Source organism: Papaver somniferum, unplaced genomic scaffold (assembly GCF_003573695.1).
Source record: "Papaver somniferum cultivar HN1 unplaced genomic scaffold, ASM357369v1 unplaced-scaffold_158, whole genome shotgun sequence".
Classification (NCBI taxonomy): domain Eukaryota; kingdom Viridiplantae; phylum Streptophyta; class Magnoliopsida; order Ranunculales; family Papaveraceae; genus Papaver; species Papaver somniferum.
The window spans coordinates 2,077,025-2,095,442 of NW_020625264.1; the positions used below are offsets into that span (position 1 = coordinate 2,077,025).

Below are 18,418 nucleotides of genomic sequence, written 5' to 3' on the forward strand. Positions count from 1 at the left end.
AGTGCCCAAACTATCGGTCGAATCAAGAAGCCATTTCATATTTTTAATCAAAAAAATAGAAAAACTTAAGGTGATTATCATAAGAAAATGTCGAAAGTAGTTACAAAAAAATGTCAAAGAAGAATGCAATGCAAGTCGTGGCGATACGTAACTGATGGGGAAGTGGGCATTGTCCAAAAATATAGTTTTCATGGCTACTTTCAGGTTAACATCAGCAACCTAACCAACTATAGAAATGCATTTGGCTAATGTTTGGGATATATAATGATATCCTAGTCAGACGCATTAGAAATTGTTGGGTATGAAATTAGGACCATGCTGTATTACATTAAAATTTGTTGTATTTTCATTTGGTTTCAAACTGTATATAAATAGGCCTTGTTTCAGTGTCAACATTTTCTTACTGCTCAGACTTGAATCAATATACACAGGGAATGGATTAACCATGCTGGAGAAGCAGGGCACGTGCCGATCAATCTATTTCTTCTTCTGCTCTATTCGTATGCGAGCGAACATGAGAGACCGAGTTCTGCACGTGCACTAGCTCTCCATCTTGGTTCCATTCCCTTCAAGGCAAATTGCAGAAATCTTCTATTCTTGATGCTGATTTCCTGGGAACAGCTGCACTTTGCATGTATCATTTATTGAGGTCAGCTTTTCTTCTTAAATTAGACCAGGTGTTAATGACTTTGGTGTCGACGAGTTTCGAACTCAAGTCACTGGTATTTATTTATTGAGAAAACTTCCATACAGTTACTTTTAGAGTACATACACAGAGAATTTAATGTGACAATGAGAGCTACAAAAGCATCAATTATTTTATGGGAGACCAAATTGCCAATCTACCTAGCTAGCTACGGGATAAGACTATATAACTTTTTCGGAACCAAACTGAATTTGCTCGTGCCGCTCCTAGCTTTAACAGATTACATAAATCATACAACGCTCAAGCTAGTGCATGGGATTCCAATTCAGCACGAACGAGGTTAGCGTAAGCGCCATCAGGATGGGTATCCATGAGTTGTTGATGACTACCAAACTCAACTACTGAACCACTTTGGACCACTGCAATGCGGTCTGCTTCTCTGATGGTTGAGAGTCTATGAGCCATGCGATAGTACTGGCTAACTTCGATACCTTCTTTAGAGCTTCCTGAACATGTTTCTCGGATTCCAAGTCTAATGCACTGCTTGCTTCATCTAGAAATAGGATCTTCGATTTCTTCAGTATGGCTCTGGCAATCGCAATCCTTTGTTTCTGTCCACCTGATAATTGCACTCCACTTTCTCCTACCTGCATTTTCAGTACGTATGTTTTTCATCAGAAGGTTCAGGGTTCAGCATTCAGGGTTCAGGCTATTGGCTAACTAGTACCAGAGTGCTAAACTTTCTAGCATTATGTTAGTTTGTAAAATTAATAGAAATTTTACCTCGGTGTCAAATGCAATCTCTGCCCAGGACGCATTAGGTTTGCCAAATGCAATGTTCTCTCTTATAGTTCCAGCAAACAATGCCGGTTCTTGTCTAACCAAAGCTATTTGTTCCCTCAACCACTTCACATTCATTTCTCTTATATCCATCCCTCCTATCATAATCCTCCCTCCATTTGGATCATAAAACCTCTGCACTAACCAAACCACGGTCGATTTCCCCGATCCACTTCCTCCGACAAGAGCCACCATAGTCCCTCCTTTCACCTTCAATGAAAAATCTGTCAACACAATCACCTCTGGCCTTGATGGGTACCAAAATGTCACCTTCTTGAAGTCAACATTTAACGGTTTCGATCCGTCAATCTTGTTTCCCTTCCCTTTGTTGTCACCATCAATCAATGGTTTACGGTTAATGATATCAAAAACCTCAGGAACAGCAGTCGCGGCCCTCGATGTGTCAGGTGCAAGACCTGCTAATTGGCCAACTGAGAATGAACTTAGAACCAAAATCAAGAAAATCTTGGATACCTCACCTAAACTCGCATCACCATTCTTTATCAAATAAGCTCCATACCACAATGTTAACGTGTATGCGCCATACATAGAACCTTGAGAGAATCCGAGTGCTAATCCTAAGATTTGTGACCGTTTCGCCGATTTCTTCTGGGGCTCTGACAATGCTTGGTGAAACGAAGAAACTAGTTTTTCTTGAGCTGAAAATGTTGCAACTGTACGAATATTCGAGACTGCACTTGCCGCGATATTACTAGCTTTCGCGTATGAACTGTTATCCAGTCTCGGCCCAACATTTATGATCAAACTGAGATAACTCGCACCAAGAGTGAACGGAGTTAAAGCCGCGGATAACAGTGTGAGTCTCCAGTTGAGAAAGAATGATATTGCAAGTCCAACAGCAGCAGAGCTTACTCCCATTAATAACACCGAATATCTATCCCCAAGAACCGAACGGAAACTGACGCAGTCCATTGACAGCCTTGAGACAAGAACTCCGGTGGAATTCTCGTCAAGATCGAACCAACCTGGTTCTTGCTTTAGGATTGACTGAAATAACAAGTCTCTGACTCTCTTGTTGAGTTTTGTTCCTGCCCAACCACATAGACCTTGTTGTCCTGTCATAGAAATGATACACCCAATGCCCAAACCAACTAAAGCTAAACAAAGAACCCCAACATCTTTTTCGATTTTTGAAGTCTTGTCGTTGAAGTAGATTTCGAGGGCTTGTCCTAGAATTAGTGGGAACATAGAGAGAATTGCACCAGCATGCATACCCAAGAGAAAGCCTAGCATGAGTTTAAGAAGTTCTGGCTTTTGCAATTTCCATATCTCCAACATCTGAATTTTACTTGGTTTGGCTTTCTGCGCATCGGCTTCTGCGTCTATTTGATGTTTGCACACGGGCTTTGCATAACTCGTTCTCGATATATCATCATCGAACGACTGATCATAATCTGATGAATTTATCGCCATGCTGTTCTGTTTTGTGTCTGGTTGAGGTGCTGGGCCAGCTCTGCCCATTAACTGATTGTGATCACCAATGTCAACAACGGAGCCGTTGCCGAGGACATCAATGGTGTGTGCATGTCTAACTGTTGCTAGTCGGTGAGCAATGACTAGAGTTGTACGGCCAGTGGATATTTTGTCGATGGCTTTTTGAACAAGAGTCTCTGACTCGGGGTCTAATGCACTGGTTGATTCATCTAGCAGAAGGATTCTGGGATTTTTCACCATAGGTCGGGCAAGTGCTATCCTTTGCTTCTGTCCTCCAGAGAGTTGAGTTCCACCAACCTGCACTCAAGTGCAAAATGTTCCATTATCTGTAAACGGGTCATCGGAATGTATGTTTAGCATCGTTTCACACCAAAAGGCGTTTTTTTTTAACTGCCGCTTCTACTCGGACCCGTTTAAGTTAGGGAATAAACTGCTCCTGACCCATGGGATCAACCCACTGGTCACATATTTTCAAGTTAGTTGAGTCATATCTAACTTAAAAAAAAAACACGTATTGGTTCAGATCCAGATGAACCAGGCGATATCAATCAGATCTATACGAGTCGGATCCGGAAAAAAAACATGATGGAAGTGTGCAATGCAATGGTTTGGCATCTTATAAATTTTGATTCTAGAGAGGCAGAGAGATACAAACCTGAGTGTCATAACCTAGCGGAAGCGCAGAGATGAAGCTGTGGCAATTTGAAGCAATACAAGCAGAGATAGCGTCATTCTTAGTTGCATTTTCAAGACCTATCATCACATTCTCTAATATTGTGGCGGCAAAAAGAACTGGTTCTTGACCAACCATACCAATTTGGTCCCGCAACCACTTCACTTGTAGTGTCCTTAGATCATGCCCATCCAATTTGACCATACCTTGGGTCGGATCATAGAACCGCTCGATTAACGCAAAAAGAGTCGACTTGCCGCCACCACTCGGTCCAACCAGCGCAAGGGTCTTTGAATGTGGAACAACTAAGTTTAAGGCTTGAATGATCTGCGACATGGGTCTAGAAGGGTATGCGAAACTCACATCTTTGAACTCAATCTTCCCTTTAACCACACTTCTTTCATGTTGTATGGATCAATCTCTGGGATTCTGTCAATGATTTCAAACACTCGACTCGCTGCCACCGTTCCTTGTGAAAATTGTGCCAAATAGGATAGTGACAATGCCAAACTCCTGCAAAAAGAAAAATGATGGTGGCAGAATGTTATGCACCTGCATCATGTTTATTTTTTGCTGACCCAGTGTCAAAATCTGACCCACGAGCCAGATGTTAGATCGCTGGTTCTTACTATGAGTTGAAAATTTGACTCGCGATTTGACTCCGATCCGTTTTAGTCAAGGAATAAAATGACAATGACTCGCATATTTTTGAGTCAGTTTACTCAGACGAGATTCAAAAACAAGTACATTGAACCAAATCCACATAAATCAGGTGATTTCAGTCAGACCAAAACGAGTCAAATCAACTAAAAAAAAAGATGCTAGTGCAGTGTTAGCTTCTTTGGCAATTAGCGCAAATGCAAGTGATGTGTGAGTTAGAGACAGCACCTGCCGCCGACATTAACACCAAAGAAACAAGCAATAGCTGCGCCACCACTGATCTCCTTACTAGCAACTAACTTAGAGCCATACCAGAAAGCTAAAGCCCACGTAGCATAAGTAACCAAATAGAAAACTCCAATACCAGCACCTTTAGCAAAACCAATCTTAATCCCAGAAGGAACTGATGTCTCCAACATTGTCCTGTATTTGTGTACCAAGCGGTTCTCGGCCACAAAAGAGATGACTGTTCTAATCGAGCTTATCGGTTGCTCTGCAATGTTACCTGCTTTTTTATACGAAAGTTCTTCTTTTGTACTTAACGCAACATAGATAGCTTTATACGCGAAACCGCAAAACATAGTCACTGGGGTAACTGACAGAATGACAAGTGCAACCTTGTATGATTTGATGAATCCAACAATGTATCCGCAAATGAATGTGAATATGTGATGTACAAAATGAGGCATATGCAGCAAACTTAAAAACCATTCATGTAATTCATCGCAGTAACAAACATCGAAAAATCGCAGTAAATGAAGAAATTACACATGTTCAAGTTTTCATATCAACCGTAAACTCAAACTTTAGTTCGAAAGAGCATATAACCGTATATGCCTAGCGACGTCATTGTGTACGCAAATCTATATGATAAAAATAATGTCTGTATCATTTAGCCGGCCGGCTGTTCTAAAAACAAAATATATATTTTGTCAACTGTTGAAATTTTCTTAGAATAATCTAATCATTGTCATTGTTGATTGGAGATCAATAATAGATAATTTCAATAGCAGCTAACAATCTGACATTAGTCAAGTTTTAGCTATTTTTAGTATACTCATGAACCCCTAGCGAATCGAAGATATCGGACAAAAGAAATGAAAAAAACAAGAGAGATTGTTTACCTTTTCTCCCATGACTTCTTGGATATGAGCAACATCACTAGAAATTCCATGCATGATATCACCAGTGCTAAGATTTGTGTCGAAAAACCCAACATCTTGTCTCAGTACTGCCCGTAAATACTCTCTCCGTATACGTTGCGCTGATCTCTCCCCCACCATTCTCCAACATGTTATCTCTGCACACAAACATACACAATACATGAAAAGACCATCCAGATGACTATATGTAAGCATTTGCGTATGCGCGAACTATCTTTCTCTTCTCTTACCCATGTATGCTCCAACTGCCACTAGAGCTGCAAGTCCAGCCATGAATAGTGACACCTAAAATACATTTAAGACCGTAAACAGAATCAGAAAATGAAGAAAAAGAAAAAAAAAAAACATTTTGGTCTATTTTAAGGCAAAAATGAAAAAAAATAAAAGTATCACTTTTCAGGAAGTAAAATATTGAAAGAGTTGAGCATATATACTCTCCCCACGTCATGCATCATCTTGTTCTTGTCGTCTGTAGCTTCGACAGCAATCTTGTTTACAAACTCCCCAAACAGAAATGAATACCAAGGAAGTGATCCTCCATTAATAAGAGCTCCAAGACAACCAAATATTATGAGAATTATATCAAACTTTGTGGAGTACTTGAATAAACTCAATAGTCCAACTTGCTTACCTATTACTCTTCTATCATCCTGATCTTCTTCCTCATCATCATACCTTGAATCCCTGCTAGAAACATCATCGTCGTCATATAAATTGTTACGATCACCACCATGCAGACCCATTTGTTTCCAAGGAGCAGCATTACTATGTTGTTCAGAAACAGTTGCACTATAAACATCATTATCTACCACCATGTTCTTTTCTTCTAGATGCTCTTCCCCGTAATTGTATCGTTGTTTCCGAGCAGGCAACGAATACTCATGGCCATAATCAATATGATCATCAGCTAAAGGACTACTATGACCAGCATCAACACTCTCCCTAATGATTCTCAACCGATTCGAAACCTCGTGACGCTTCAAATGCTTAGTACTAGTTACAGAATCATCACCGTGGTTGCTATAACTTTGAACAAACGATGAACTAATATTATCTCTAGCTACATAGCTTTTTAGCTCAAGCCTACGAGACGAAGAAGGCGTGTTGTATGTGGTGGAATACGCAGGATTAGTGTAGCCACGGTGAGAAAGGTAAAAATCATTGGCCGAGCGTCCAAAAACGCGAGAACCTTCAAAAGGGGTGGTGGTGCAGTGTTAGCCCAAGGTGCAGGGCTGAGAACAGCGCCAAGGGCGTTGCTGTTATCACGCCATCCATTGATGGGATTGAAGTTCCATGAAACTTCTTCTTGCCATGACGTGTCATTAGGTGATGCGAAATGTGTGGTTGCAGGAGAAGGGTGGCGTCCGAACCTGCTGCTAAGCCTAGAATGCGTACGAGATCTGGAGCCGGTTGGTGTAGTCGAAATAGATAGTTGGCGTGAATCGGCTGGAGTGGTGTAGTGGCGTTGGCGACGGTACCCACGGGATCGACTCGAGGTTGAGTAGAATGAATCACCCATCGATCATGAATAGATGAATGAATTGCAGTACTGAAAGTCTGAAATGGTTTGAAGTTAAAACCCAAAACTGATTCTTGTTGATGATAAATTATGGATGGTGGGTAAAATATGGATATATAAGAAGTAGAAAATGTGTTGTCAAGAACAATGGACAGCAACTTAGGATTAAAATATGATGAATTACTATTCAACTTTTGGAATGCAATGTCTTGGATTAACCCGCCTGCATGTCTAGACTAAATAGTCAATGGTCTACATAGATAAAGAATCAAATCTTGCAGTAATTTGATGATATTCTTTTTTGGTCGAATCCAAAGGATCCAAATGGGTAATAATTGCCAGCAAGCTGCAATAACATGCCAATAGTACTAACCGAGTAGAAATAACCAACCATAATAGCCTAGTTGGCTAAGGGCTTCAAATTCATAGTTTGAGTTTCGGTTCTAGTTTGTTAATTATTGAAAACTTTATTTTTAAGTGGAAAAACTATGAAATAGATGACCAACCAACATCATAGAATAACATTTTTTTGTTCATAATTTCAATACAGACCCGCTATTTACAGAACTTAAAAACTGATTTTTTTTTGGATATCGGAAACAGAAGTCAAATTTTTTTGTGAGAATTTTTCTTAAATTTTATTCTCAACCTAGTTCATGGGTTTTCTGGTTCCAGAAATCGGAAAATAACTTCTAAAATAAAGTATCCAAACACCTAAGACTTTTACTATATATTTTTTTTTTTTTTTGCCAAAAGACTCTTCTGTGAGTAAAGATCTCAATTGTAACCTACAAGTGCAGGTAGCAAAGCAACCTAAAAATCCCTCACCTCCAACTTGGTCCATATAAAATACCACTTTCTTTTTACTCTTTGGACCTTTTTGCTTGGTTTGTTTATTTGATGTCCAGATTCTGGAAGAACCAGATTCTATAAATACCATTTGACTAGACAAAATCAATTGGTACTTAAATATCATTCTATTAGAAGAATTTTCTTCTCGTCTTTCTAATAAAAGATTGGATTGACTGATGTCACATACATAATTTATATAACCAGCTGATAAGCATTTATAAAATAGGGCCGATGACCCACGATCGAAGTGACATGTTGAGAATGATCCAGGGGAGTAAAATGAAGCCGGCTCGAGATAACTCGAATTGTTCATTTAAATCCCTGACTAATTCTTGACCTGACCAAGGTAACATCTGTACTGTAAGTCGGTAACTTTGTTTTTGTCTCATCGGAGGTAGGTTTTCCGGCTTGCTGCAGGTCAACAAAAGTCAACTGTGCTTGACCAAAGTCAATCACTTATCTTATCTGTAAACATGGGTTTCGCCGTCTCTTGCAATCTCTTCGAAACAACAATTAGTGCACACAAGAAGCTCCATCACTATCTTGTGGTCATAAGACACAACAGTTGGCGGAAAGAAGCCCAGTCGCTATCCCGTGACTCGGAACAGTTGGTGCATATACAAGAAGAGAAGAAGACAGGTTTTGATTGGAAGCTTGCTGTTTTCATTGTAATATGAAATCTACAACATTATCAGCGAACATCGATACAAACAAAATGAGATTCAAATGAGATTCTCCATTCTCATTTGAATCTACAAACTGTAATATGAGATTCTTCATGTAAAATCAAATTATTTCCTCAGCATTGACTGAAAACTGAAAAGAAATAAAAACAAAACAGAAATTTATAATTCGGATAATGATTTATTTTTCCTACTGTAACAAGTTTCCTTCGCATTGATAAGCACGGAAAGGGGCCTAAAGGGACAAAATGGATTAACAAAGCTAACTAAAACCATATTTTTGACAGCATCCTAAAAAACTGACACTTCTTCCATAAAAAGAACACTAAAGACAAGTGGAGATATATTTGAGAAAACATACTAATTTATTTTGCTCTGACTTTAACATCCAGAGTCCAGCGAACCTTTCCCTCTGGCAGCGGAATTGATTTTGGCAGATGCAGGGGCACCTCAAATGAGCCCACAGTTGAAAAGGGTTCAGGTAAGTACAAGTTTTCTGGCTGGATATCCACGCAAAGTTGCCTCGCCACCTGACAGTTTATAAACAATAAGACATTTTGAGGACAAAAACTACACCGTGGGTTATCATCCACAGATGAATTCTTTCATTAACACAATATTTTTCCATAACAGTACAACACCGATTAACCCATACTTCAGTAAATCAAAAGGGAGGCCCTGATCTGGGCACCACACTACCACTTCAATATGTCATATCAACAAGGGTGGTCTCCACAAGTTCTCAATCGCGATTAGTGGTTGTAATCCAATTATGTCAATCTAATTTCTATAGATGTTGGCAATGATTAAAGATGCCAAATTCCTAGGCAGTTATTATGAGAAAATATTTACAGAGAAAAAAGAGGATGCATACCTCATCCGAAAGCTCATCTCTGGTGACAGGTGATTGCAATTCATATACTGTCGTACCTGAGTCTTTGTTTACCCGAATTTGCCTCCTCAGCACCTATAAAATTCACATCACACATGTTATGCTACATGAAACATCATATCTATATTATTAAAAAAGATGTAGTAGTGCAGTATGACTAAAGCATCAACCAATCATTCACTAACTGCCAGTTTGCAGCACCAAGCTGAAAACTTTCAAACTTGGCTTGAAAGTTCAACTTTACATACCCAACAATCATGCATCATAAGAAACTGTAATTGCATCCCTGGAAGTGTAGATGTGACAAGGTCTAACATAACCCCACACATTAATTCTGTAATACACAAAATTAAGTTCTGCCTACATGATGGAGCATCTTATTTTGCTGTAGCCTGCACTAAACAACGGAAGCCCACATCCACTTACTTCTTTACTCTGGGTCATGATCATATATTATCTAATTGATACAGCAGGCAGATACCATGGGGCTAGAATATCTTAAAGTGCGGTAAAAGACATATTCCAGCAGAAGCCAAAGCTCTCATGGAAGCTATAGTACGGGCTGAAACAACTACAATTGCAAGTTCTGGGGATTGTATAATTGTAATGGATGCCGTACTTCAATATCTAAACTAAGATGATCCTTATCCCGGATTTTCTTCTGACAAGTCTCTTTTGCAAAATGGAAATGTACGTAAAACTTTAAATAGGCTAACAGCTTAGTTAAACCAATGTACGAATTGTAAGTTTGATAGAAGTTCTGTTTTTCATAAATGAAAAGAAAGAAGAAAGATAACCGACCAATCGAGCATTATCTAAACGTTTAGCTGCAGTTTGATATTCTTTCATCTTATCTTCCTTCGTCTTAGGAACAACTTTCACCACCGTCTCCACTTCCTCAGGCTGGTGAAACTGGTCAAAGCATTAAAACGAGTTAATGAATGTGAATATAGCTGCTTATAAAGCTGCACTTAGTAATTCATGACTAATTCTTGACAGGAACATATATATGGAAATATGAAATGATTATTCAAGTTGGCACATAAGCATCCAGGGATTTTCTGTGCTACACATGCTTGAATTTACTCGTTTTATCTAGGGGATTCAGAAGGAGATCTAAAATAAATTACCAACCATGTCAGTGAAAAAAGACGGATTACTTCTCTTAATTGTGAGAAGATGTTTGAAACAGCACAAAACGGGAAAAAACAACAGAACACTGAGAACCTCCACCTAACAACTCTCACAGCTCGTCAAAAAGCGGTAACCAGAAAACAAAATAGTTATCAGACAAATCAAGTGAATAGTAACTACCATGATAAAACTTGTCATAAAGGGTTCTTTGCTCAATAGTCATAATGAGCTTGACTACCATGATAAAACTTGTCATAAAGGGTTCTTCACTCAATACTCATAGTAAGCTTGCCGATGCACCCCATGAAAAGCTTACAACGACTGAACAAATTTTGACCCAAGGTGTTCTCCTAAATGAGTTGTTCAAAAACTAAGATGCGCAAGTAGAAGGGATACGGTGACATCCCAATGCAACCACCTCCACGCATAATATAAGCATTTGTAATTCACAACACTTATTTGTTATAGAATATGAATGAACCTGCTCAACCAAATTAAAAACATCTTACTGCTAACTACAACCCTTATTGCTCGTCAAAAAGTGGTAACCAGAAAACAAACAGTTACCAGACGGGTCAATTGTACTAACTACCATGCTAAAACTTGTCATAAGAAGTTCTTTGCTCAATAGTGAGCTTGCCAATGCACCCATGAAAAGCTTACAACAAACAGTGGCACCAATTGACTAAACAAATTTTGAGCTAAGGTGTTCTCCTAAATGAGCTGTTCCTAACGTAAGCACCTCTGCTCATAATATAAGCATTTGTAATTCACAACATCTATTGTTATAGAATCTAAAATAACCTACTCAATCAAACTAAAAAATCTACAAGGTACAAAATTGAAGGTGAAAAACCTTGCGTTGTTGTCTGATAAAGTAGGCATACTTTTCGAAATTTGGTACAGCAAACATCTTCGGCATCAAATGATTCCTGAAATATCCAGGAGCTACCTTCACAGTCTCACCAGCATTCCCAAGCTTCTCCACACTATAAATAAATAATCAAAACATAAAACACCAAATCCCTAGTTATCAATAAGACCAAATCATAAAACTATTGAAACCTAAAAATCCCACAGAACCTTCATAATTATCATGTCAAATTGCTTACCGTAGTAAGAATGACTTCCAATTTTCTGTATCTAAGACCTTGACTAGCAAACAGCAGCGGATGAGTTATCGAATCAGAACACCGTTGCGGCTTAATGAGTCCCCGTAGAATAATTCTGCCACATCGAATGCGAGCAGCCATTGTTGAAATCTTCTATTCCTTGATCCACTGTCCTTCCTGTATCAATCAAATCAAATCAAATCAAATCAAATCACTAAAAAAAATGTAATGTTTGCAAAACTCCTGAATTAAGAGTGAAAAAAATTTGGAAAAATAAGGTAGAAAGAATTATTATGATACTGACCTTAGAATCTCACTGTGAATGTATGATGTTGGATTTGATGATGATGATGATGATGATGATGTGAGATATGAGAAGTTATTCACTCAGCGATAAAAGTCTAAAACCCTCTTTGGCTCTGTGTTCTGAGAAAGTGAAAATGAATACGAAAATGTGATATAGTGCTTTGAAAGGGTACTAAAGTTATGGCGCTCCTTAAATCAGAGCCTTTAGATTGTGGTTGGTGTAGTGGAATAGAAGTTTTGAATCCGTCGGTTTCAGAGACCATCTAATGGACGAACCGGTTATTTAGGTTTCAGAATCCGCTTATTTGTTTGGATTTGACTCGCAATCTGAATCTTTCGGTATCTTGACTTGCTTGAGTAAAATATATATTCTTTTAGATATTTAAAGTTTTTATCTAATTATGAGAAGGCTCGGTGCGGCTGTCTAGAAAGGAATCAGTATAAATTGGATAAGAGTTAAAATTTTCAACTGACTGTTTATCACTTCTAAATTTATTAGAAATGACATCGGCTAAACGATTGGCGTATCTCGTAACATGAGTAATAGACCAATAATCAAAAGAAAATAAAATGGTTTTCACGTCACTAATTATTTTCCTACTTTTCCGGCTAACAAACAGATTTTCCATTGTGATTTATTTCACAACAGTCTCTGCATCGGCCACAATGTGTATACTATGAATCTCTAAGTCTCTAACCCAGCTTAATGCTTCCATTATTTCCATGCACGTCCCTGCTTCTGGGCATCCTATTGCAGTTGCATAAGATCCTTTGTAGCCTGAGACTGAACCTGCATTGGTACAAAGAACCATTCTGGTGACACATTCATTAGTGAAATAATCAAATGAAGCGTCAACAAAAACTGTGAATGCATCACCATCTCCCGAATTATGACTATGCGCATATTGACTAGTTCTAGAATTAACAGCTAAGTTGTGCATGTTATGAGGAAGTAAACTAATCTGTAACATATGATAATTAATTCTAGTGACAGTATTATTGGGGTTCAGAGTTTTATCCTGATTTTTCCTTTCATATTATCCAGCATCCCACCATGAGCAATGATCTCCAGTGATGAATATCTTCTGCATTCGTATTTCTGACATCAACAAAATAAGAAATAATCCATTGAGTAATACTTTGGCAGTTGGTGATAACTTGACCGACATTGATGTTTAGAAGTCTTCATACAGGCTTGGCATAATTACAGATGAGCAGTATATGGAACATGGATTCCTCTTCAAAGTTACAAATAATGCAGTGGTATTCATCCAGGTGATTGAACTGAGATAATCTTTGCCTTGTTGAAATTGCATTTTGAGGCACTATCAGATAAACAATTTTACTCTATGAGGCAACTACACCTTCCACAGTGCTTTTCATACCACCTTAGGAACTGTACATACAACCACTTGATGTTGAACCCTACTCTCCATCAGTTTATTATAAGTAGATTTAACTTTGAATACACCATCTTTAGAAGGAGTCCAACTTAAGATATCTTCATCTGTCACAGAAAGTTTCATTATAATACTTCTTTCAAGATTTTCTGGAGTGAATAAGATATTAATTAGATGTATGTCCATTTCATTAGTACCTATTCAAATCAGTTCGTTAAAAAATACATATTGAAAATGATATGGGTGCAATGGCTCTACTGTATTATTTAGACCTAAGATAAACTTATCAGTCCAAGAAGAATTACTCTTCTCATCATGTAAATTGAGGAAATTTTCATGCTTGTTGTATTTATACTTAAGAATTTGACCCAGCAAATGATCATATTTTATGACAGATTTTCCATGCTAGCTTGGTAAGAAAGGCATGCTTCAACATTTTTATATCCTTGAAGTCCATACCTCCCAAGTCTTTAGATAAGCATATATTTTGCCCAACAATAAGATTAATACCTCTATTTGTCTTAAAATCCCACCATAACTTCCTTTGAATAATGTCTAGCTTCCTAAGAAGTTTCTTTGGCATCTTAAATGTACTCATTTGATACATTGGAATTGAGTTAAGGACAAATTTGACCATAGTGGTTCTGCCAGCTTGATGCATTATGGTGCCTTGCCAGTTTCCAAGTATTCTCTCAAAAGCCAGTTGAAGTTCTTCAAAAGCTTTAACTTTTGATCTGCCAATGATTAAAGGTGAACCCAATAACTCCTCATTTTTATTCATAAGTTTGACACCTAGAATGTTCCTTAGAGTGTCACAAACCCCAAGATCCATGTTGTTACTATAGTGAATTGAAGATTTGTCAAAATTAATGACTTGACCAGATTGTGAACTAAAATCTTACAGAACTTACAAGAGATTATTTACACTGGTTAAATTAGCATGAGTAAATATGAGACAATCATTTGCAAACATAAAATGATTAGTGGGTGGTGCTCCTCTAGCCAATGAAATACTTTGTATGCTTTTAGAATGATGAGCTTCAACTATGGTTCTAGAAAACCACTCCATTGCTAAGATGAAAAGGTAAGGAGATAAAGGATCTCCTTGTCTTATTCATCTAAAAAGATTTAAGTTTATGGAAGGTGAGCCATTTAGAAGTACTGATAAAGTGGTGGTATTGATACATTGATGTATTAGATTACACCGGTCTTCAAAGAAACCAAAGATTTTGATAATCTTAATCAGGAAAGACCATTGAAGTATGTCTAATCCTTTTGACATATCTAACTTGAGAACTAGCAAGCCACCTTGTCCCTCCTTTCTCCTCATGGAATGAATAATTTCATGAGAAATTATAGTGTTATTATTAATTAATCTGCCAGAGACATAAGCAGCTTGGTATGGGGAAACAATTTTCTCTATGATGTGTTTCATCCTGCTGATCAAAATCTTTGAAATAATTTCGTAAGAAGTATTACAAAGACTTATAGGCCTAAACTCAAATGAAGTGCAAGGCTTGTTCTTTTTAATGGATCAAAAAAAAATATAAGTCTTGTTTAATTTTCTAAGCATATGCTTAGAGGAGAAGAAATTCTTTACCATATTACAAACATCACCACCAACAGTAGACCATTGAGATTTATAAAAACTTGCTTGAAACCCTTCAGGTCCAGGAGATGCCCAGTTTCCCATAATCTTGAGAGTTTTGAAAATTTCCTCATTATTTGGAGGAGTAATGAGTATGATATTATCTTCTTCGGAGACCAAAGAAGGAATATAATTATAGTGTCTTTCTTCAATGATAGGTGAAGATGTTGAACTGAGGTTCTTGAAATGTTTAGTTAACAAACCAGCTAAATCATCTCTTGAGTGAACCCAGTTCCCTTCTGAATCCTTCGAAGATTCAATATTTTTCTTGCTCCTTTTCTTTTATGATAAGTATGGAAATATTTAATATTATAATCCATGTATTTAATGAAGTTATCTCTAGAATTCTGCTTATTAAATCAGGCTGAATATTGTGCCACCTATTTAATTATTTAGTAACTTCAATAGCTCTTGAAGCATTGACTTCCGAGTAAGGAAGTGCCTGAATAACAGAGAGTTCCTTTTTACAATTTATCAACATATTCATTAATATATCCAAAATACTCCTTGTTCCATTTAGACAGTGTAATCCTTGTGAACTGTAATCTTTTGACAAGCTTAAAACCTAGTGAACAATTAACTGTTTTTTCCCAAGATTTAGCTATTTATGCAGCACAAGTTATGTCTTGTAACCAAGAAAGGAAAATTTTAAATAGCTTCCAAAGATTTGGTTTTGAATAATCTGTCACAAGAAGTATGGGGAAATGTTCACTTATAAGTTTATTTAGATGAAGAATCTTAGAATCTGGGAAGCAAGAATTCCAATCAAAATTACCCAAAGCCATATCTAATCTGGATCTCTTCCTTCCAGTGCCCATATTATTATTAGACCAAGTATGTTCACTTCCTTTAAATACAAGATCTTATAAACCAGCATGTTGAATTACACAATGAACCAACCCATCACTAAAAGAATAAGCTGAAGACGTATTGTCCATAAGATGGAAGTTAAGATCACCTAGTAAAATCCAAGGCTGCGTAATATTGCTTCCAATATCTTTAATGAAGTCCCATTGAGATTTTTTTTTGGTGTAATTACAATAACCATACACACAGGAGAGTAGCCATTCAGGTTGACTGGGATAACTTTGAACAACTGCATGAATCATGTTATTTTCACAACTAGCAATATCACATGAGAAACCATTTTCCCATAGAAGGACTAAGACACCCGATAAACCAACTGGTTGGAGGTATTTAACATGCGGAAATATAAATGAAACAAGCAAGGTTCTCATTGTATCCTCATGTAGTATAGTTTCACAAAGAAATATAATGTCAGGATTCTGAGTCCTAATTAAATCTCTTATGTGATCTCCAATAGCCACTGTGATGAAACCTTGAACATTACAAGATAGCACTTTCATTTTATTGAGAGAATCAATGAGCACACAGAGAGAAAGAGTAATAATCCTCTTAATTTTTCCTAGCAAAACTTTTAAGATAACTTGGTGTGCAAGAAGAAATTAAGAGATTAGAAGCAAACTCATGAATAATAACGTAATAAACAACTTAATTAATGTAAGAGATGCTACTAATATGAAAATTTATTGATTAGGGAAATAGAAGGAAATTTTGTAATAAATATAAACCCAAAATATTAAATAACGAATGCAATACTTTTTAGATAGAAATTCAATGCATGAAATAAAAGAATATAAAATGAGTTGCTTTAAGAATAGATAGGTATGTATACATGAATCTCCTTTTCAGCTTGAATATATTGGTCCTCTCGAGTTATGACCATGTGAGTAGTCTGGTCGGAAGTATTGGTATCTAGGAGATTATTTCCAGATAATCTTTCAGCATCAATGAGAGACTCAGAAGGGATTCCATGACTCTGTGCCTTTTACCTAGCCTAATATCTTCACCCAGAACCTTATCATTTTTATTGAGAAGAAAATCCATGTTGATGGCTAACCATCCTTTGGAGGGACAAAATCTTTAGTTTTCACGAACTTTTTAGTTTTTTTTTTTCGGGAAGCATGGGCAGAGCTGGTGGAGACAGCTGAAATGTTTTTCCTAATGGTACTGAATTTACCAAAAAAGTAAGGCTTCTCATGAGCTTTAATTAAGTACTTAGCAACATCCTTGAAAGCACCTTTGCAATGACTAATAACATAACACTCTTTGCAAATTCTTCTTGGTTGTCTCTCATAAAAGAATTTTTGCCATCTTGATGCACTTAAATCCTTTTCTTAGTGGCATAGACAAATCAATGTTGACACACACTTTGACAAGAGTGCTACCAATTGAAATAGAATCCTTTGGTTCAATTCTAGTGAATTCTCCCATAACCTCCCCCACATTAGTAACAAATTCAATATTCATGTGTTCAGGAAGAAGATACTTAAGTTGGATCCAAAACTGCTGGAAACCACAGTGCTTCTCTGTAAAAACCATTCCTGGTATTTAATCATGGACCACAAGAAGATGCTTTTTAATACTCCATATCCTTTCATCAATCACCTTGTTAAGTAAATCCCAAGTTTTGAACTTATAAATCATGATGTTGGGTTCAATATCAACAATCTGCACTTCTTCGGGTGCCATAAATGGCCGTGTAATCTCTAACATTTTTCGATGGTATCATAGTTCATTTTCCCCTCTGTAATAACTTTCCCTATAACACTAGCCTCCAAGCTTGATTTTTCTTCTCCAGGACTGTTATTATCTTGATTAAAAACAATCACTTCACTAGTGTCTCCCAAATCCAAGGTGGTCTGCTTGAATTTTTTTACAAGATCACCAACGTGGATATAAGTTCCTTTTTCCATATTGAGATATTAGAGAGTGGTAAGATAGTCAAAAGTGATATTCTGATTAGGGTAGAAATAAGGTTTAGGGTTTTGAAGATATAATTGATATAACTGAAATTTTATTTTCTAGAAGGGAATACGGTAACAAATATTTTGATAATATTTATTAATATGGAAAGGATTACAGCTTGATAACAACCCAATCAGAATAACTTGGGGGCTGACTTTCCGTAATAAACTGACATGATTGAATTTGAATTTATTTGAATTAGCTAAAAAGAAGGACAAACTGCTTTTTTGACTCACTAGATTAACTCTTAGTTGTAGCTTGTCTCTAATAATCCCATTGAAACCATTGATATCATTGATACCAGCACAATTTGTTAACAAAAGCTTATAAACATACTCAGAAAATGAAACAATTATAACAAATACACAAGAAAAATCCATATGATAAAGATCAAACTGTAAACACATTAGGGAGAAACAAAGAAAGTTAGAAACTTATAGAGTAAATTTGAAAGTTAATTGATTGAATACTAAAAATGAGAGCAGAAAAAATCACCAAGTATGTTGTATGAAACTAAAATACAAAACTAGATAAGAAACATGTATAAATCAACGTAGATAAGTGAAAAACAAAGATTTTTGATCAAACCAAGAAATGAAAGTATTC

At 36.9% G+C, this 18,418-nt stretch overlaps 1 protein-coding gene and 1 pseudogene across 1 annotated transcript; both read right to left on the minus strand.

Moving 5' to 3' along the window:
- Positions 1–418: 418 nt before the first annotated feature.
- Positions 419–6,956, minus strand: LOC113337108 (annotated as a pseudogene).
- A 1,687-nt stretch (positions 6,957–8,643) lies between these two features.
- Positions 8,644–12,072, minus strand: LOC113337289 (50S ribosomal protein L9-like). The gene is given in 6 exon segments (XM_026583001.1): positions 8,644–9,021; positions 9,366–9,458; positions 10,185–10,295; positions 11,374–11,506; positions 11,601–11,806; positions 11,934–12,072. Coding segments are annotated over 5 exon segments (672 nt in total). The 5' UTR covers positions 11,771–11,806; positions 11,934–12,072; the 3' UTR covers positions 8,644–8,856.
- Positions 12,073–18,418: the final 6,346 nt, after the last annotated feature.